Genomic DNA, 21,208 nt, shown 5'->3' on the forward strand with positions numbered 1-21,208 from the left:
ATCCCAGAGGCCAAAGGCACTTCAGAACACATGCAACAAATCTAAAGCAAAATCCAAAACTACAAGAGGGTGGGTCAGAAAACCAAGATGGACAAACCACAGTAGACAAATTAACTCCCAGAACTGCATGTGGGTTTGGCAAGATTTCATAATGTGTATATGTGGTAACTGAGTATTTATACATAAACAGGAAATATGTATATATGTAAAATGTTTCAGAAGCCTTGGGAATATTGTAGGGAATGTGGGACAGTTAGACAGCAGCATGTTTCTTGTCGAGCTTCAGTTTGACAGTTGTGTTCTGACATTTTTTTTTCCAGCTTTGTTTGTGCCCCTGCAGACCCCCCTGACACTTTCCAGCTCCCCCGAGGAGTAATTTGACATTTGGGAAGTACACATAGCATACAAGCAATGACTGAAGTAAGTAGCATGTATTTCTATGTAGTTATGTCTATAGATTCAGAGTATTGAAGCTACTGGACACTTCCAGTACCTGTGATGTATTCTGTAGTACATTCATGTTGTTTTTCTTGTCAAAAGAATGGTATGATTAATATGTAATTGTTAAAGAAACAAAGAATAGAATGTATAAATAAATGGTTTATAAAACAAGTCTGACTTAAAGCTTTATTTAAGCCATCTTTACACTGCAAAAGTGTCTCGCTAAATTGTTTAAGGCTTTCATAAGAAATGCTTTTGATTAACAGCCCACAGTTACAGCAGATGTTTGGTAAGAGACCTCAACACCGATGCCAACTCTTGCGTACAAATACCGTAAGAAAAAAGAAAAAGCTATTTAGACTGTTTGCAATCAATGTCATGAAAACTTCCTTGAGCTGGTACATCCAGCTAGTTCTTCGCTAGTTCTTTGTTCAATGGTGTCGTTTTTTCCATATCAGTTTGTGCCTGAGACTGAGTCCTCATCCTTTTGAAGGGCACACAAAGTGGAAAAGTGAGCATCCATGACTCAGCTAGAGAGGTGAACCTACCTGGGAGAGATCTCCTCAGAAACAAAAGAAGCACACCTAGTTGAATTAATTAAATAATTACTTTCTCTGCTAACATCCCACACTGTTAGGAGAGAGGGAGAGAGGAAGGCCAGGCTCATAAGGTGTTCTGGTAGTACCAGCTGGGTAAAATGGTTCCAGGAGCCTTATTTCTGGAATGCATCTTCATATTTCTTGTGCATTCAGGAATAAAATATTTCCTTGATTTCACAGTCCAGTGCAGATTTATTCCTGGAATGTTTTTCTTTCTTTCTCGAATGCATCTCTCCTGCAATGCTTTCAGTATTGGGTTCTGTTCCTGCTGAAGTGGATTTGCTCAAGGTGAACTGAAAGACCTAAGCTGTATCCCATCTCTTTACATTCAGAGTTTTCTAACACTGGTTGGTTATAACCAACATTTAATGGAAGCAGCGATGCCTTTTCCTACCACACATGCTGAATGACACAATTTATATGATTAGACCAGTACAACAAATGATCAAGTTTCAAGTAGGCTATACTAATTGACCTGCAGTTGGTGAAATGAACTTTGACCACTATAAGTAATAGTAAAATTTTAGATTGTTTCCAAAGCACTAGACCAGTTCCATTAAGTAAGCAATTATTAAATTATGACATTCTAGTTGAGATAGTTGCCTAACAGCTATTTGAATTATTTTCCGTTTAAACGATCAACTTACAGAGGTTCTGATGTAGAGAACATGCACTAGCACACGTTCCAGAGTAATTGCTTTGTCTTGTGTTTAAAGTCCACTCACTCCGTTTTTGACTTTACAGCAGGGTTTCTCTGCTTCCACTCTACTTAAGCGCTATCGTCTGGCCATGACAGAGTCAAACTCTGTCTCCTCACCTGCTGCTCAGGACTCGTCAGAGGGTAAGGACCCTTTGGAGGACGGGGATCCCAACTTCCCTATGTCTTCACTGGCAGAACTTCTGGACAATGATGATGGATCACAGCCAACCCAAGACTCGCCCCAGGATTCAACTCGACCTGGACAACAGACTGACAACAAGCAGAACACGCGGATTAGGTTTCCAGGGGCCTTTAAAAAGGGGGTTCCTAACCCCATGGACCTTCTTGAGTCCACCATGTCTGAATATCCAGGGGCACCGGGGCCTAAGAAAGCACCAATGGATTCCCTGTTTGACTACGGCACATGTAGGGAGATCAACAACCACAAAAAACGCAGGAAGAAGCTTCCACGGGGGTGAGAGGCAGTATCTTTTACCTATTTTTGTTTTATTTTGGCTACTTTTATTGATACAATAATGCAAAGGGTACCGGAAATTATTGGAAGATAGGGGAAAAGAGATTGGAATCAATCTCTTATTATCCAAGCACAAGCACTAACCGCTAAACCACAGCGAAAATGCTTCTTGGATAATATACAATCTCTTGCCCATTCAGATTTTTATCTTTTTAAATTTAAAATCACTCATTCACATGTGTAAACTTAGTCCGATTAAGTTGCCCCTTTTGCAGATCATTTGCATTCTACTCATTAAAAGTTGCTGTTTGCCTTACAATAAATGCATGGTGAGTTTAAAAAACAAATTAAAACCAAATAACTATAATATAATATAATATAATATAATATAATATAATATAATATAATATAATATAATATAATATAATATAATAATACAATACCATTTTACATTTATATAAATAACTAAATTGTGAAGTAAAGTGTTTATTCGTTGTACATGTTCCTTGTACGTGTGCAAGTGAGCAGGAATGCCACTGCCATAAACAGACTGGACACATTGTTTACTGGGTGACAGAATGCAGACTGAGGATTGAGTTGTGCTTAATATGAAATAACAACTCTTTGCAATGTTCCACAGTTACAGTGCCACGTTTTGATATTAAATCAGAATATAGCATTTTTTTTAGTTAAATCTTCAATTAAGAAAAGTCATAGAGGAATCATCTTCTTGCTTTGTAATTGAGGTGAGACTATGGTCAGATCTGAATGCCTTACAGATTGTGTAGTGTCACTTTTGTAGATATTATGCTCCATGCTGAGGACAGTCTACTCATGATTTTACACTCTTGATCATCCACAGTGGGGCAACTGAATGTCTGTTGGTGTTTCCATTAATGCTTATGGAGTAATGTTTAGGTCAGTTAGGTTAGGTAGTCAGTTTTTCCTGAGTACAGAGTCTTATTTATGAAAGTTTTTTCTTAGTCCACTGTGACTTAAGAAGTAGTGTGAAGTTCAAGCCAGGTAGGGTGGTACTGCAAGTTTTTGTGAATGCCCATGTGCAATTTTATATGTGTAATATACATTGCATGTTTAAAAGTGCACCAAGTAATGTTTCTGATAAAAAAGCGTGTAATAATGCTTTTTACAGATGTGTAAAATGATCACACACTCGCTTCACAGATGAAGACTAGTCAGTTGCCTAAAAAAACAAGTCACCCCCTCATTAAGGAAGCCATATTACATCATGACCAGCCATGTCTTGCAATTCAATAAATGTCAGATTGACGGTTTAGGATACAAATAAGAGACTTTTACTTTTAACTGGAGTCATAATTTTAAAAGTGCATATTTCCCCCTGCAGGAAGGCCGAGATTGAGATGTCATGTGACGAGGGATCCCCAGAGCCCCCTGTTTTTAAAGTCTTCAACCGCTGGCTGTTGCTGGAAGCTGTATCTCGAGCAGATCCAAGAGCTCTGGATGGTCTCCTGCAGTATCTTCAGTCAAGTGAAAAGAGGCTGACAGATGAGGAGTTCAAAGGTGCATTCTGGGAATGGATTAGTCTATGGCCCCTTTCACACAGAGCGTTGTTCACAGAAAATTGTCATAGAATTGTGTTAAACAAATAATTATGGATCTTCCTTATCGAATCAAAGACATACAGAGTGACACTGATCAGGGACCAATATGACGCAGATACAGAAGTGTAGTTCACTCAAGACAAATCTTTATTGAAAGCCTTCAGCTTATATACTATGTATGTGCGTATGAGAAAAGGTGTGAGTGAACCACAACCTTGATATAGATGAAGTGTGACCAAAACAATTATACAGAAGAGACTCCGTATATGGTGGTCTTCACAGCCTGTTGGACTGCTGACATGACGCATGGTCAAAGGCAAAGCAAAATGAATGCAAACAAAACAATCATTATTACCATGATCGCGTAATGTTCTTCCTTCACAAACATTCCGGTCATCCCTTCCCAGCTGACCAGCCTTCTTCACCTACTTCCCTACTTTCTAATCTCTTCATTATTCTCGTGATATTCTGAGTTCCTTCATCAATCAAATGTCCTTTTGCATCATTGCCCGGTATGTAGGTCCAGCAGGTGGTTCCAACTATTGTACAGACTCCTCCCTGCATGCGCTGCAGTCAGTTGGTCTAATGCAAGTCTATTCTGCAAAGTAGTCACCCTAAGTCCACGATGTTCTTCCTTGATTCCTTCAAAAGTTTGGCGTTCAGGGTATGAAGCAACTTTGTGTGCGAATTGCTAGAGGGCCTTCTGTGTGAACGCAAACACGTCCCGGGATAGATCCCGGGATGGGGACCTAGAAATATTGCTGGGATCAGTGCCGGAACTTGCCCTGTGTGAACAAAAGACAGAACCAATGCCAGGGTTGTGTCATAGATGATGCGTGTCGTCGCAATGACGTAGTTATTGTGCGACTATTTGACCGGGGGTTTTAAATGCAGATCAACGTTCACGTTGCACATTAACAAAGATGAAAGTTTGTGTTCATCAAGGAACAAAGGAAGGACAAAAAAAATTCTGCAAACATGTCACATCCTGATTCACACTGGCAGTGTGAATGAACCAAGATCACACGATCCCGGGTCACATTATCAGTTTATTTTCCCGAAATCTCTGTGTGAAAGGGGCTTATTAGTGAAGAGCAATGGGTGTATGTTTAGGTTTGCTGTCTATAATACAAACTGAAAAATTATTAGACTACTGTACACTGTTCTTAACTGTTTTATGTGAGTAATAATCTATTATTAGGACTTGCTTTAATAATGATCTCACTTTTTTATTAAAAAGACAAAGCCCTGATTTATTATACATGAGAAATCAACAGGGTTGTGTCTCTAAATATCGAATGTTGTCGCAACCCTTTTCCCTCATGGTTCAATTGTTAGGCTTTTGTTCTTGGACCTTTTTAATGTAGTAAAGGAAATTCTATTATATAAGCTGATGTGAACCCTGCAAGGTGGGGTCCTCTGTTTACTTCCTGCCTCAAAGTGTCAAGCAAACTCAACAGAGTAGTGAGAAATCACAGCAAACTGTCACAAATGGAATGAAGGATTCTGTTTGAGGGGATCAAAAAGACAACTCTGGCTAAATTTAACCTGACCCATGATGAGTGAAGCAAATCAGGTTTTGGAAACTAGAGGAAAATTTGATGCCTTGATGAAAGAAAGGAAAACTTTGACATTGCTTTCATGTCTTAGATTAGCAATTAGAACAAACCCCTAATGTTAATTATTAAACCCTGACATGTAAATTGTCCCCTACTACGTACTTTCCTAAAATTAGCACTTTCTGGATGATAAAAAAGAGAAAAATATCCTGAATGTGGGACACAGGCCATATCTAGGAGCCAGAATATCAAACAGACTTGGTGCAAACTCAGATTTTCTAAATAAAATGTAAAACTCTAGTGTTCTTCTCTCTACTTTCTTTAGAACCTTCTACAGGGAAGACGTGTCTACCAAAAGCACTTCTGAACCTGCACAATGGTCACAATGACACAATCCCTGTGTTGTTGGACATAGCTGAACAGACAGGAAGCCTCCCAGAGTTCATCAACACACCCTTTAGAGATGTGTATTATAGGGGTGAGTCCTCCAACCACTAAAGATTGACCAGATTCAACACTCATACAAAATAAATCAACCGTTAGGACCAGTTTTCAAGCATCATTTGTCTTAAAAGTTTCCAAAATCTTTAGTGTGGCATGAGCTAACATTTACTCTGAGCAGCTTCCAGCACCACCCTGAACAGGTTAATGAAATCTGAGCACAACGGTGGAGTTTCACATGCACTTCTGACTGAGCTCAATGTTAGAGAAGTTACCCCCGAGTTGACGTTGGGTTTCCTGCAGTCTCCACCCTGTTCAGTACAAAGAGTCCTCACAAACACTGCTGAATTTAACCTTGTTCCTCTGTTACCTGTCTAGGTTTAGGGCATTTGAATTTGCCAGTGCCACACCCGATACAGTACATAAACTTTCCTCACCCTCTGATACAAAAAAGATTAATGTTTACATTTTCAGCACTGTGGTCTAGCAGCTGAGATATATTGAACTTGTGTTCATGCGGGTGACAGTCCAGTTCATGTCATTTTTTTGTGACAAAAGGCCATGATATTACAAATATTTATATGTTATACATTTATAGAAATTAATTCTTTTATTCAGCAAGGACACATTAAATTGATTACAAGTGATTAAAATGGATTTAATGACTTTTACATTGTTACAAATATATTTCTATTTCAAGTAAGTGCTGTTCTTTTAAACTTTGTTCATCAAAGAATCCTTAAAAAATTCAAAAAATTAAGCAGCACAACTGTTTTCAACATTGATAATAATACATTTTTCTTGAGCAGCAAATTAGCATATTAATAGTCATTTGTACTTAATAATTTGTACTTAAGTAATAGTAATTAATACATAATTAAATTAGTAATGATGCTACAAATTCAGCTTTGTCATCACAGGAATAAATTACATTTGAAAATAATATCAAATAGACAACAGTCATTTTAAATTGTAATACTATTTTACAATATTACTGGTTTTAGTGTATTTTGATCAAATAAATGCAGTCTTGGTGAGCAGAAGAGACTTCTTTTAAAACATAAAACATTTCCAACCTTTTGAATGCTAGTGTATTATAAATGCATATTAAAATTATTTATTTTTCATTTTTATTTAATTTTAATCCTTCAAATGCTGTAATGGCATGTTTGTGATGGCGGCATTATTAATACCGGGAAGTTGCACTTCTCAAAATACACAATAATGTACTTAAAGCAGACATTGTGTAGTCTACCTCTCATTTCCTCAGGAAACAATCACTCACACATTGGTTCAGTTTGTTTGCCAGTGTTAATTCCAGTCCTCGAGGCAGTGTCAAATAGGCTAATTCTGTATGTCAACAGATTTTCTTTTGTAGACCCACTGCCAAAACCCATAGAGATGCACTGAACTATGAAAATCAAGTTATTTAAGGTTATTCCTTTCTTAGTTTAGCCAAGTGTATGATAAAATACTTCCTTAAACTTAGACTTTAAGTCAGGAATCCTTTATTAGTTGATTAAATCTGAGGACCATAAAAATAAATATAGTTAACTCTAGTCTCCATTGGAAATATAATAATTTTTTTATGTCATTTAGAGCTCTCACACAAACACTCAATACAAAACTACAGGCTCTGCACATATTGCAGTACTTCCTCTTGTGTAAAAGAAGTTGACAGTATCTAATAATATCATGCTGCTTCCCGCTGCTCTGTCTGATAAGATGTATCACAGATATCATTTTTCCTGTAATGTCACACGAGTGCTTTGGTTTTGACTTTATGGTCAAAGTTCTGATTCTTGACTGGCAACATTATTTACAATAATAATGTGGTGTGTCTGTAGGTCAGATGGCACTGCATATCGCCATAGAGCGACGGTGCAAACAGTATGTGGAGCTTCTGGTGGAGAAGGGGGCTGATGTTCATGCCCAGGCCAGGGGCCGATTCTTCCAGCCCAGAGAGGAGGGTGGATACTTCTACTTTGGTGAGTTTGTTGATTCTGGTTTTGTTCTGTAGCTTTAAACCGTCTTTAAGGGTTAGTTCACCCAAAAAGATGAAAATCCCGTCATTAATTACTCACCCTCATGTCGTTCCAAACCTGTAAGCCTTTTGTTCATCTTCAGAACACAAATGAAGATCTTTTTGATGAAATCTGAGAGCTTTTTGTCCCTCCGTTGACATCTACGGCTACGCAACTACACTGATGCTTCAAAAAGTTAATGAAGAGATCATATGAATCGAGCGGTTTAGTCCAAATTTTCTGAAGAGACACATAAGGCGATGTCGGCTAAACATCGTGATGTCTGTCAGCCATCATCGTCCATCGCATCGGCCCAACCCTAGTGCTGCGTAACATGAGCATGAACCTTATTGGTTCTTGCGGAAGCTCAAACGTGCTGCGTAACACGAGAATGAACCTCATTGGTTCTCGCATGTCAAGCAAACATGCTTGAGCTTCCGTTTACCACAACTGATGTGTGAGTTGATGAATTATTTATATGTGAATGTAAAGCCTAAAGTCAATCTGTTCATCATATAAAGCGATTGTCTCTTCAGAAAATTTGGACTAAACCGCTCAATTCATATGGATTAGTTTTATGATCTCTTTATGAACTTCTTAAAGCATCACAGTGTAGTTGCGTAGATGTCAACGGAGGGACAGGAAGCTCTCAGATTTCATCAAAAAGATCTTCATTTGTGTTCTGAAAAATGAATGAAAGTCTTATGGGTTTGGAACGACATGAGGGTGAGTAATTAATCACAGAATTTTCATTTTTGGGTGAACTAACCTTATAAAAGTGAGTGATAAGGAATATAGTTTAACATTGTTAAATATATTTGCAATCTGAGTGTATTTTCAGAGTATTGTGCAGGATATATCAAGATCATTTACAGACCACTCTGCTCTTTCATACTGTGTATATTACTTGCTTTAAATGCTCTGTTCTGAAACATTTGGTGGAAATAAACTACTAACCTCATTACAACATGCTGGAGCCTTTACTCCCAACGTTATGTGTGGGAAGCTCCATTTGCTGTTTATCAGTCACTTGCTCACTAGTTACACTACTGTTCAAAAGAACTTATGCTCACTAAAATTTTAGATTTATATTAAAATAGTAATTGTTGTAATAATATTTCACAATATTACTGTTTTTACTATATTTTTGAGCTTTCTTGAGTAAAAGTTACAGTATGTACACATTTTGAAAGAAATTGTAGGGAGATTAAAGCGATTTCCTAGTGGTCTTGACCTGTAATTCTTCTCTATGAGACAGTTAGCATCAGAAGCCTAGCCTTCGTGACTTTGCGCGATCAATAAACAATACATTTAGAAACCCAATGGTTCCTATAGTAACATCAGGTGATTTTTCTTTCCTTTTTCCTAAAATCCTCCCTTTTGTGCAATGTTTGGCAAATGTGAGGAGTATTACACAGTTTATACATTCATGAAATGTTTAACTAGCTGGGAGTAAGACGGTTTCTGGAGCTTAGAAGAAAACCAACAAGACATTATGTCACAAATAAAACAAGTGCTGGATGTACTAAGGATGTAGGAGAGTGAAAGGAGCCTCTGTGTTTGCAATGGAAAATACAGTAAAAGGTCTTATATTTAGGAGGCCTGATGATGTTCTGAAGTATATATAAAAAAAATAGCCTGAACACATTCTGCCTCCTGTTGACCAGAGTGTGTTACTACATGTCTGTCAAAATTGACCCTATTTACTTTAATTCATGTTCCTGATCTTATTGTGCTTTTCTTTGTAAACCCGCCATTTCTTTTGTCATGATAAATATTCTAATCTAAACTATTCTAGTTGATCCTCCCAGGACGTCAGTGGTTACAACACTGTGTTTTTGTAATAAAATCAAGCTGAGAATTTGAATTCCCTTTTCATGAACCTCATTTACATCTCACAATTTTCAAATCACAAAACAACACGTCTGCTTTGGAACTGATTGAAAGGTGCAAAACTATTTTAAAATAATCCAAGGATGACAGAATAGGATTATCCTTTCTGGTGCCCTGCCAGGAGTCTCCATCTCTCTTTTATTCACCTGTAAATTATTTTCATTTGTATTAGACACGGCTGTCAGTGTTTAATCCCCCCTGATCTGAGCACGAAGGGAGTCATTCGCCGCGGAGCTTCCCGGTGACGTGAGCGCCAACCTGAGAGCACTGACAGCTAATGTGATTTAGCAGTCACACTAACCGCTCTCTGAGCGCGTGCAAATCAATGAGAGGGAAGCGTTTCTATAAGAAGTGACATGAAAATAATCTGTCACCCCTGGCAACAGCTCACTCTCACTGTTTGGTTTTCCTATTTGAGATGGGTTCTCATGAGACGAGCACTAATTGAGCACTGGATACCAACGGTGACATTTAGATCAAAGCTCATTTGTTATGTGAGCCCTGCAAAGGGCTGATTGACTTTAGGGGCTAATTGTATTTCTTCATCGTGGTGTTTAATAAAGGAAAATGATAAATGGAACATCTGGAAGTTGTAGTCTAATATCCCTGGCTCCATAGGACTTTGGTCGACAGTATTTTTCGTGTTGGGGATGCTGGTATTCTGGTCCCCATCAGGCTTTTAACTAGCTTAACCAGCAAGACTTCCTTTTGCAACTAGATTTATCAGATCATAATGGTCAACGACCAGCATAACCCATAATTCTAGTCTAAACTGATCTTTTTAGTTTTTCATTGAAAATACTAAAATGATGCATTTGATAAAAGTGTCTACTAAATACAGTAGCATTCAAAACGTTGATGTTTTTAAAAAACATTTTTAATGTTTTAAAGTCTGTAATGCTCACCAAGGCTGCATTTATGTGATAAAGTAATATTGTAAAATATATTACAATTAAAGATAACTGTTTTCTATTTGAATATATTTTCAAATTTAATTTATTCTGTGATGGCAAAGCTGAATTAATTAATGTTCAGTGTCACATGATCCTTCAGAAATCACTCTAATATGCTGATTTGGTGCTCAAGAATCATTTCTTATTATTATTATCATCAATGTTGAAAGCAGTTGTGCTGCTTAATATTAATCTGGAAATCATGAAGCCTTTTTTTCAGGATTCTTTGATGAATAGAAAGTTCAAAGGAACAGAATTTATTTCAAATACGGTCCTTTAATCAATTGAATGTGTCCATGTTGAAGAAAATTAATTATAAAACAGCATTTATTTAAAATAGAAATCTTTTGTAACATTATAAATGTCTTTACTGTCACTGTTGATAAATTGAATGTGTCCTTGCTGAAAGACAGTATTATAATCTTACTGACCCCAATTTTTGAAAGGTAGTATTATGTAAAAATGTGTTAGGATATAGAAAAATTGACAACTGAAAGTGTTTATGTTGTCTCTTTCTCATTGTACAGGTGAGCTGCCTCTCTCACTCGCAGCTTGTACCAACCAACCAGACATGGTGCGTTACCTGACCGAGAATAGCCACAAGAAGGCAGATATGCGGAGACAGGACTCGAGGGGAAACACAGTTCTGCACGCCCTGGTCCATATTGCTGACAACACTCGGGACAACACACGGTTTGTCACAAAGATGTACGACCTTTTGCTCATTAAATGTGCCAAACTCTTCCCAGACTGCAACCTGGAGAATGTGCTCAACAATGATGGCATGTCGCCTCTCATGATGGCCGCCAAGCTGGGCAAAATTGGGGTAGGAGACTGCTTTATACCAGCAATTCAGCTTTAGGGACTTGCATTGGGAAAGCATTGGCAAAGCAAACCCAAAGTTTTTTTCTCCACAGGTGTTCCAGCACATCATCCGGAGAGAGATAAAAGATGAGGAGGCTCGGCATTTCTCCCGGAAATTTAAGGACTGGGCTTATGGACCCGTGTACTCCAACCTGTATGATCTGTCTTCCCTGGATACCTGCGGAGAGGAAGTCTCTGTTCTGGAGATACTTGTCTATAACAGCAAGATTGAGGTGAATATGTGGATAGACAAAAGAAAGTGTGGAAGATAGACTGTGTGCACTTGTATGGTGCTCCATATTTTGTGAAGTTATCACGTGTGAGATTTAGAGGCCTTGCAGGTAAACAGCGGAAGTTGGATGATGAAACATAAACTTGTGCAAGTCATAATAAATGTATAGAAGTTGTATGATTTATGGAAATTGTATAAAAATACAGACAAATAACAATCATCAAGAAACTGTCCTCCTCATGATGTTGGTGGCTATTTCTGTGTTTAGCTTTCTGACATGGTTTATTGGTTGTACCCTCAGAATCGCCATGAGATGTTGGCGGTGGAACCGATAAATGAGCTGCTGAGGGCCAAGTGGCAGAAGTTTGCTGCTGTGACCTTCTACATCAGTGTGGTTTCCTACCTTGTCACCATGATCATCTTCACTCTTGTGGCCTATTATCGCCCATCAGTGGGAAAAGTGAGTCCCTTTAAGTCAAGTCCGTTCACTCAGTCAGCGGCCATCATGGCCTTTGCCCCCTAATCTCCAGTCATATTAGTAGTTCTTCCGTTTGCTTGAATGGGGAGAAGCTGTTGGCCAAGATTAAGATTGATTCGCCAGTCAAATCACAAAAACAATGGGATTATAAATTCAGCTTCGTTAGCTCAAATCAAGCTAAAAACACAGTTTGTCCAGAGGCTATATTGATCTTTCTTCCATTCATTTTTTATATGAGTAGTCCATCTTCTCCATATATTATCTCTGGTACAGATGTACACCACTGTTCAAAAGTTTGGTGTTAGTTCGATATGTATTTTTAAAATAAATTAATACTTTTATTCAGCAGGGATGCATTAAATTGATCAAAAGCGACAGTAAAGACATTTATATAACGTTACAAAATAATTCTATTTCAAATAAATGCTGTTAATTTTGTACTTTCTATCGATCAAAGAATCCTGGGGAAAAAAACATGGTTTCCACAAAAAATATTAAGCAGCACAACTGTTTTCAACATTAATAATAATAATAATAAATGTGTTTGAGTACCAAATCAGCATATTAAAATAATTTCTGAAGGGTTAGGCTTATGTAACACTTTTTTTGGTTTCACTTTATTTTAAGGTGTCCGTGTTACAGTGTAATTATATATTGAAGTACTGAGTAATAATAAATACCTTAAAATATAGGGTAAGAATTGGGGTGTGGTTAAGGTTAGTTGCATGAAATTATGCACAATTTATAGTATTTACTATAGTAACTGCATGTAACATGTAACAAGGACACTGTAAAATAAAGTGTTACCATTTTTTGATCAAAATGAGAATTTATTTTTGAATGATAGTGTACGTGTGGATGTTCATGTTTTTATTTGAATAGAGAGGAATTGCTTTTTTACCACATGGGTCCTCCTGTGTGAAAGAGAGTCCATGTGGTGGAGATGCATTCTGGGAATGAACAGGTCTGTAGTTGATTTCTAAATCTTCTTCCTCCACAGCCCCCTTACGCCTACGACACCACTGCAGACAAGGTGCGTTTGGCAGGGGAGATCATAACAGTGGCATCTGGAGTCTTTTTCTTCGTAACAAATGTAAGCTTTACATACACAATAACCTACTATTTGTAATACAGTTTTTTCGTTTTTAAGATCCATCTCAGCTTGCTGAAAGAACACCGGTGTGTATGTTTCTTACAGTATGTTGTGCTACCCAAATTCACTCTTAACGTTCTTTCTGTTTTCTTTTGGTTGCCCTATCTTTCCTCTGTAGCTAGCACTAAATATCTTGAGCAGCATTTCTTGGTTTTCTCTCCTGATTTAGATTAAGGACCTTTTCCTGAAGAAGTGCCCGGGGGTGAATTCTTTATTTATTGATGGATCCTTTCAACTTCTCTAGTAAGACACTCAGTGCCATTCTTTGTGTCTTCCTTTACTCTCAATGTCTTTCCCTAAGGCGATTTTCTCCCTCTTTTTAATTGAGCTGTCTAATTAATTCCAAAACCCCTTTCTTGGCATGTTTTAATAGTTAATCTCCTTGCATAAAAACAGCACAATCTCAGCAAAGATGACTGCAGTTCAACGATATGTTTATGTTAATTATAATTAATATGTGGCATTGCTAAACCAGTGAGGCATTTTACATTTGAAAAGCAAACCTTACATAATGAAACTCAGCAACAGAGGCAAATAAGGATTCAAAGACATTCTGTAACCTTCAAAGGGACAAAATACGGAAGTAGCCAGAGGCCACAACATGTTTAGTTATCAGTTTTGAGCTGCTAATTTGTCGCCAGTAAACTCAAAGCAAATGGTACATTTATTAGTTGATGGCAAGTACTGTACATTCCTTGCTGACCAATCCTTTGTGTTTCCTTGTGTCAGCTTCATCTACTCCGTGTTGGTGCTGGTGAGCGCAGCGCTGTACCTGTCAGGGATTGAAGCCTACGTGTCTGTGATGGTGTTTGCTCTAGTACTAGGTTGGATGAACACCCTCTATTTTACCAGAGGTCTTAAACTCACTGGAACTTACAGTATCATGATTCAGAAGGTATGAATTAAGCGCCGTATACATTTAATTCAATGATTGTAAATTGTGAAATCAGTTTCTCTTCAAATATCTTTGTGAATTGTCAAGTCTTGAAACAAATTAGTTTATTTAGCCCCAAAACTTGTATTTTTGTATTTATATTTAATATACTACTGGTCAAAAGTTAGTAAAAAAAATGTTTTTGAAAGAAATCTCTTGTACTCAACAAGGCCGCATTTATTTAATCAAACATACAGTAAAAACAGTAACATTGTGAAATATTAGTACAGTTTAAAATAACTGTTTTCTATTTTAATATACCTTAAAATGTGATTTTTCCTGTGATGACAAAGCTGTCCAGTCTTCAGTCACATGATCCTTCAGAAATCATTCTAATATTCTGATTTGGAGCTCAAGAAACATTTCTTATTATTATCAATGTTGAAAACAGTTGTGCTGCTTAATATTTTAGAGGAAACCATTATACAGTATTCTTTAATGAGCAGAAAGATTAAAAGAACAGCATTTATTTGAAATGGAATTTTTGTATGATTATAAATGTCTTTACTATCACTTTTGATCAATTTAATGCATGTTTTCTAAAAAAAAAATCTTAAAGTAATTATATATATATATATATATATATGAGAGAGATTTTTTTAAAATAAATTAAAAAAACATATGTATATGTATTTTAATTCTTAGAGAGAGATGAGAGAGATTTTTGTAAAAAAAAAAAACATGTATATGTATTTTAATTCTTAAAAATAAATTAAATATTTTTTTTTAATATAAATTCTATATGTGAATTCTATATGTTTCATTATGTAAGGTTTGTCCAATGAAAATGTCAAAATGACACCATATGTAAATATAGTGAAAGTTACTAATAGCTATACTGCTATACTGATGAAACATATGCATGTCTGTATATAGTTAATGTTATATTATCCCCCAACAACCATTTTTCTTTAGGCTAAGATGTTATTTGTAAATCCTGTCCTCTTGAATTAGACAACATTGGCCTGCTTGTTAAGTTAAGCACCAAGTCTCCATAGTTAAGCATATAAGCTGTTGTTTCCAGTAATGACTACATCACAGGTGGGAACCACATACAAGCCTTGGAATAATTAGCCTGCTTGCCGGTCTACTGTCCTCTCATTTTGTTAGTGTAATTACGCTTACTCATTATGTCTTCAATTTGGATATTTTGTTCAGATTCTCATCAAAGATTTGTTCCGGTTCCTGCTGGTCTATGTGCTTTTCATGATCGGCTATGCATCAGGTATGCTTGTAATAACACTTCAATTATTGGTATTTTATGGTATATTCGCTGTAATTAGTGACTGACAATTTCTTTTTGTATTCCGCACCAGCATTAGTCTCACTTCTGACCATCTGCCCTGATGAGGAGACATGCAAGGATAACTGCCTCAAATACCCAGAATGCCGAGATAAAAACACCTTCAGCGAATTCCTATTGGACCTGTTTAAGCTGACCATAGGCATTGGAGAGCTAGACAACATGTTGAAAGGCGCACAGTATCCCGTTGTCTTCCTCATTCTCCTGGTCACCTACATTATTCTCACCTTCGTCCTGTTACTCAACATGTTAATCGCTTTGATGGGGGAGACAGTGGGACAGGTGTCCAAAGAGAGCAAGAAGATCTGGAAACTGCAGGTGAGAGGTATACAAAAGGTTGAATGCGGCAGGCTGTTGTATTGTGGTCATTTGACCCAAAATGGAAATCAATTACTCACCTTCACATCATTCCAATCTCATATTATTTTAATGCTTCTTTGGAACACAAGAAATGTAAGACAAAATGTCTACGATTTTAAATGACAAAGCACATAAAAGTTAGCCTGGATGCCAGCCCGAACCCCGCCCACAACATTTTTTGGTCGTGAAGTTCGGTCTGGACTCGATCCATTGAGGAGTAATTATGATCGGTTCAGAATTAGTCGGCCCAATCAAATTGCCAGGGCAGGCTTTATACGATGATGGACAGATGATCTGCAGTTACGTAATCATCACGTTATCAAAGAGCGCTTGGGTTGAACTGGTTTCCCTCAAAGTTGACTGCAGCTGGAGAAATTGAGCGTCAGCGTCAGTTCTGGCAGGCCAGGTAGTCAAGACGCTGCTAATGCTTTGCTATCAACACTGTCCCGTCAGCTGATCAGCTCCAGCTGAGCTGCATTAGCTGATTAACTCCCCTCGTTGCTCAATGGCCAAAGCTCAAACAAGGTGCCTATTTAAAGCTCATTCACCTTGCTCATACATGCTTGCTGCTCGCTTTGCTGGTTTGCTGCTCGCTCTGCTGGTTTGCTGCTCGCTCTGCTGGTTGCTGCTCGCTCTGCTGGCTCGCTGCTCGCTTCTGCTGCCCGCCACCTCCCCAGCTCCTCCTTATGCATAACGTGGCATTTGCTATGTCATGTTGCCTGCTCTGTTCACGGGGGATATTTTAGCTCTCACAGTCTTAAACCGTGTGAGCGTTCCCTAATGCTGCTGCTGCTGTCCTCTGACTCTCTGCTATTTCATGGTGCTCATGAAAGGTCAGAGGACTCCCTGAACAGAGCCATACCGCCAAATTTTAATTCAGGAACATCAACTTGTTTGCAATCTATTCAATAAAATTCTTAAATTATATTTTTGTCTGTGTGTTCTTGACTTAATGGACCTGACAGAACTGAGATGTAAAAGAAATCGACAGCGCATTCATTTTAAAAGACGAACAGAGAACTGCAATCAAGGCATCTGTCGATCGGAAAGATGTGTTTGCCGTCCTTCCTACGGGATTCGGCAAAAGTTTATTTAATCAGCTGGCTCCGATGGTCGCTAAGAAGATGGGACGCAATGATAACCCTGTGGTCGTTGTGGTTTCTCCTTTGGTCGCACTCATGGAGGACCAAGTAAAAGAAGCAACACTCGACATTAATTTACTACTTCTTCCAGCGTGCGTGTAGTTGAGTTCTGTTGACAATTTGCGTAGCTCATAAAAAAACACTTACTGCGTTGCTCTGATTGGTTGTAGGTCTATCCAATCCAGTTTTTTTTTCTGGTTCGGTTAAGACACGCCTCATAATCAAAGCCCTATGGAGCAGTATCAGACTCACATTCTGACTTGAATATGAGTATGACGAAGTCAGGCTACATAAAAGTATCATAAAAGCTCCAAACGACTTTTGTATCCTTTTTGTCAATACGAGTCATCTTTAATTACAAATGTCCTTTTGTTTTTCTCTTGGAAGAAAAAAAAATACTGGGTTGGAATGACATAGGAGATAGTGTAAATAATGATAGTTTTTGGGTGAACTATTCCTTCAAGTTGTTGTTGGCTTGGTTTATTTTGATGCCCATCTGACAGGAAGTCACTTAAATTCAGCCTAAGGACTTTTACCTCAGCATTCAGTGGTTATACTTGCATTTAATCTCCAACATGTAATTTTCCTTCTGTTTGCATCAGTGGGCCACTACTATCCTAGATATTGAGCGGTCCTTCCCAGTGTGTCTGCGGAGGTATTTCCGAGTTGGAGAGATGGTTACTGTCGGCAAGGGCTTGGATGGAACGCCAGACAAACGCTGGTGCTTCAGGTACAACTACAAGATATCCACTACTCATTCATTAAATTACAGACTAACCCTTCAAGTCATTTACCAGAGTTACGGGCCTTCATTTTCCATGCTATAGGGTGGACGAGGTTAAGTGGTCCCATTGGAATCAAAATCTGGGGATCATAAATGAGGATCCGGGCCAGAAAGACTATTACGAACAAACGCAGGGTGGACGGGGCCTTCGAAGAGGTCGGTAAATGAGCGGGCAGGATTTTTCACACCCACAATAACACACACATAAACCCTTAGCAAAACTTAGAATTTTATTTTATGGCTTCTGGGCACAATTTGTTCCCAAATTAGTAAAAAAAAAAAAAAATAAAAAAAAAATAAACACAATTTCTCTCCACTGCACCAACAAACCGCTGGTCCACGATGACTTCTGGGCACAATTTTTTCCCAATTTGTTAAAAAAAAAAAAAAAACAATACAGAGAAAATTGTTTCAAGAATCAACTAACAAACGCAATTTCTCTCCACTGCACCAACAGATCGCTGGTCCACGGTCGTCCCAAGAGTGGTTGACCTGAACAGGGGGTCCAGAGATCACACCGTAGAGATGGAGCCTCTCACAGGCAGACACAGACATAAGTCTGAAAGCTAAAGCTGAACGCTAAGGACTTCAAAGGGTGACAATCCATTGAAACTTTTTTTTACCGGCCAGACAATTATGTATTTTATTAAAGCTGACAATAGTTCTATAGTATTTAATCACTATTGGGAGAACAGCTCTATATATTATGAGGTATGAAAATATCCTTTCTTTTTTTTTGGATGATGATGGTATTTTACATGTACATGTGGACCCATGAGACACTCAGGAACACTTTTGATTTGTAGGTCAATCCATATTGTTGCTAGAGAGATATGTTAGAAAATATAGTTATTAACATTATAGTGTTTTTCATGGTGTGTGCAATAGATTCTCTAAACAGATTTGATCATTTTTATTTTATAAACAAAAAGTTTATATATTGATCCAGAAAAAAACCGACAACACTCCACAGGGTCTTGGATGTCTCTGTTGATTTTTGCTGACATTTTTTTTTTTTTTGATTACATGGAAAAGGTTATATTTTAATCAATAAGATTACAGCAGTGTTAAATGTGCCTTGTGATAAAGTATGGTCTTTTTAATGAAAAATCGTATTTTTATTCTTTTGTTATATTGCCCAACCATAATGGAAAGACAAAAAATGCTGCTCTGTTTTAGCCTTTGGCTTTGTTTTGTAATAAAGGTCATGCAGAAAACAGATGTGGCATCCACACCAGGAGTGTGCACAATGCCAGACAGCAGCAGTATGCTATTTTCACCTCAGTATGCTGGCAATAGTGTGATTTCATTGGTGTGATACTGGTAATGACCGGTTCAGTTTCTTATTTCACTGATAAACCCATGCAAAGAGACAAAATGGCACATTTTTTATGGGAACTTCATTTTTCTGTTGGCACGTATTTTTAATATATTGTATATACTGTTTTTTTACAGAGAACAAAAGGCATTGTCTATATGCTGTAGTGTATTGCACATGATTGATAAATAATATATCTTTTTTTTTAAGAAACTGACAATTTCAATGCTTTTAGGTCTTTTTGCATTATTTTTGAAGTCCATGAACTGGAATAGGATTCTGTGTGTTGTTTTTGTTTAAAGGCCTGATTTCCACACTCTGGTCATTTTAAATATCCTTTATTTATACAATAGACACTAAGTATAGATTAGGTATCAGAAGAATGTACAGAAATAGATGGTAATATATTCTTGATAGCCAGTATTATCTTGCCAGTATGTTAGATGTTTGATGCTGCTGTTCATAAACACATTATTTTATGTCCTAAATTGGATTTGCTAATAATTCCAACTGTCAGAGATTTTTGTTCATCAGCAATAAAGAGATTTTGATCTCTGCAAATAAGACAAGACTGCTCTTTCAGATGATTATTTTAATTTCTAGGCTACTTATTGTATATTCAAATCATTTAATTTGTTTCCTTAATTTGTTTCTCTGTTTAAGACAAATTAATCTATTGACCTCAACTATGTAATGGAAAGAACTGAAATTCATTACTTCAGTCCCCTCTATAAGCACACCCATCTTGTCTTAATCTGAAGAATCTGTAGCAATCAGACTTGGCTTGACATTAGAAAAAGAATGTGCTCTAGTTCTGCTTTAGTGATGAGAAGTCTGATTCAATTCGCTGAATCGGTTATTTCGATACAGCCTATGTTTGTAATGAAGTTTGCTTCAGCAGTTCTTTTGCATCATGTCGTAATAGCTCTAAAACGTTTTCAATAAAACTCATGAAATGTATTGGTCTTTTCTTAATGTGTTTGAAATTGAATGTGTCCCAATTCAGCTTCAGCTCATAAAAAGTGATTTAAAATCTAAATATAATTTGCATTTACTGTAGACTAGCCTACTAACATTTATTTACAAGTCTTCTCGAATAAATAGCAATTTTAACAGTTTCGTATATGTGTTCATAAAACTTCACATAGGCCTATAGGCTAATCAAGTCATACACGTTTCTGACTTTCAGCTTTTACACTTTGTTCACCATTAACAAGTCCAAATGAAACGGTTTTCGGTTCAGTGAATCAGTAGTGATTTGTTGATTCCAAGAACCGTTTGAACCGATTTCACTGAAGGAATTAAAAAAAATAAAACGATTCGTTCACCAATTTCAGAACATGAATGCATTTTTAATCATGATTGGTTGAAAAAATCATCCTGTTTAATAGGCACTCACCCTCATTACCTCGGAAGAATGAGACCATTCATGTGGAAAACACACATTTAGAAAAAGAAAAAGAAAAACATTTAAAATCCTACTGTTGTATTGTATTAAAAAAATGTTTTTTTTGTTCTATGGTCAAAGTATGCAAAAGTCTTTAACTCAAGACTAGCTCTAGATGTTTGGTAGTGTTTTTCTGTTGACCACTAGATGGCCATAGAGTGCCATATGTTTACTGCTGCTGTCCTAACACATTAAATGAAACACATTTCTCACCTGTGCACACAGATAACATAAAAAAGTGTTATGACTATTATATTATCGGTCATGTTTGGGCTAAGAAAATTAAGCAAAGTTTGTAATATGTATTTACATGATATAATGCTACATGATGGTGCCAAAAGTGTTACTTTTTTGTTCACATCTTCAGACCAGGCCAATATTATACTACAGAATTTATAACATTCATGCACAAATATCCACTCATACATGAACAGCCACGACTGCTGAAGATGCTCCAGTGCACAGTCCGCTGCAAATCAAATCACTGCTGGAGTCACGATTTGCAAGAACACCTGCTACACTCCCTTT

At 37.2% G+C, this 21,208-nt stretch overlaps 1 protein-coding gene across 2 annotated transcripts; it reads left to right on the forward strand.

Moving 5' to 3' along the window:
• Positions 1-342: 342 nt before the first annotated feature.
• On the forward strand, positions 343-19,298 carry trpv4 (transient receptor potential cation channel, subfamily V, member 4). Of its 2 annotated transcripts, none has more exons than XM_056263847.1 (16): positions 343-420; positions 1,785-2,215; positions 3,579-3,754; positions 5,680-5,832; positions 7,643-7,783; positions 11,193-11,491; positions 11,583-11,762; positions 12,063-12,221; positions 13,240-13,332; positions 13,562-13,635; positions 14,122-14,287; positions 15,485-15,551; positions 15,643-15,947; positions 17,734-17,861; positions 17,959-18,071; positions 18,373-19,298. In XM_056263847.1, exons 1-16 carry the CDS (start codon positions 412-414, stop codon positions 18,483-18,485), a joined length of 2,607 nt encoding a protein of 868 aa, XP_056119822.1. In that variant the 5' UTR covers positions 343-411; the 3' UTR covers positions 18,486-19,298. The 2 variants fall into 2 exon arrangements, with proteins under 2 accessions (XP_056119822.1, XP_056119823.1); XM_056263848.1 differs by having other exon boundaries at positions 370-420; positions 1,788-2,215.
• Positions 19,299-21,208: the final 1,910 nt, after the last annotated feature.

Source organism: Rhinichthys klamathensis, unplaced genomic scaffold, assembly GCF_029890125.1.
Source record: "Rhinichthys klamathensis goyatoka isolate OS25496 unplaced genomic scaffold, OSU_Roscu_1.1 h1tg000210l_1, whole genome shotgun sequence".
Taxonomy (NCBI): domain Eukaryota; kingdom Metazoa; phylum Chordata; class Actinopteri; order Cypriniformes; family Leuciscidae; genus Rhinichthys; species Rhinichthys klamathensis.

Bases quoted from the DNA above. Each gene is read 5' to 3' on its own strand.
- trpv4 (XM_056263847.1), top strand. The intron at 15,552-15,642 runs GTATGCTTGTAA...ATTCCGCACCAG, and splicing joins CATGATCGGCTATGCATCAG to CATTAGTCTCACTTCTGACC. The intron at 17,862-17,958 runs GTACAACTACAA...TCCATGCTATAG, and splicing joins GACAAACGCTGGTGCTTCAG to GGTGGACGAGGTTAAGTGGT.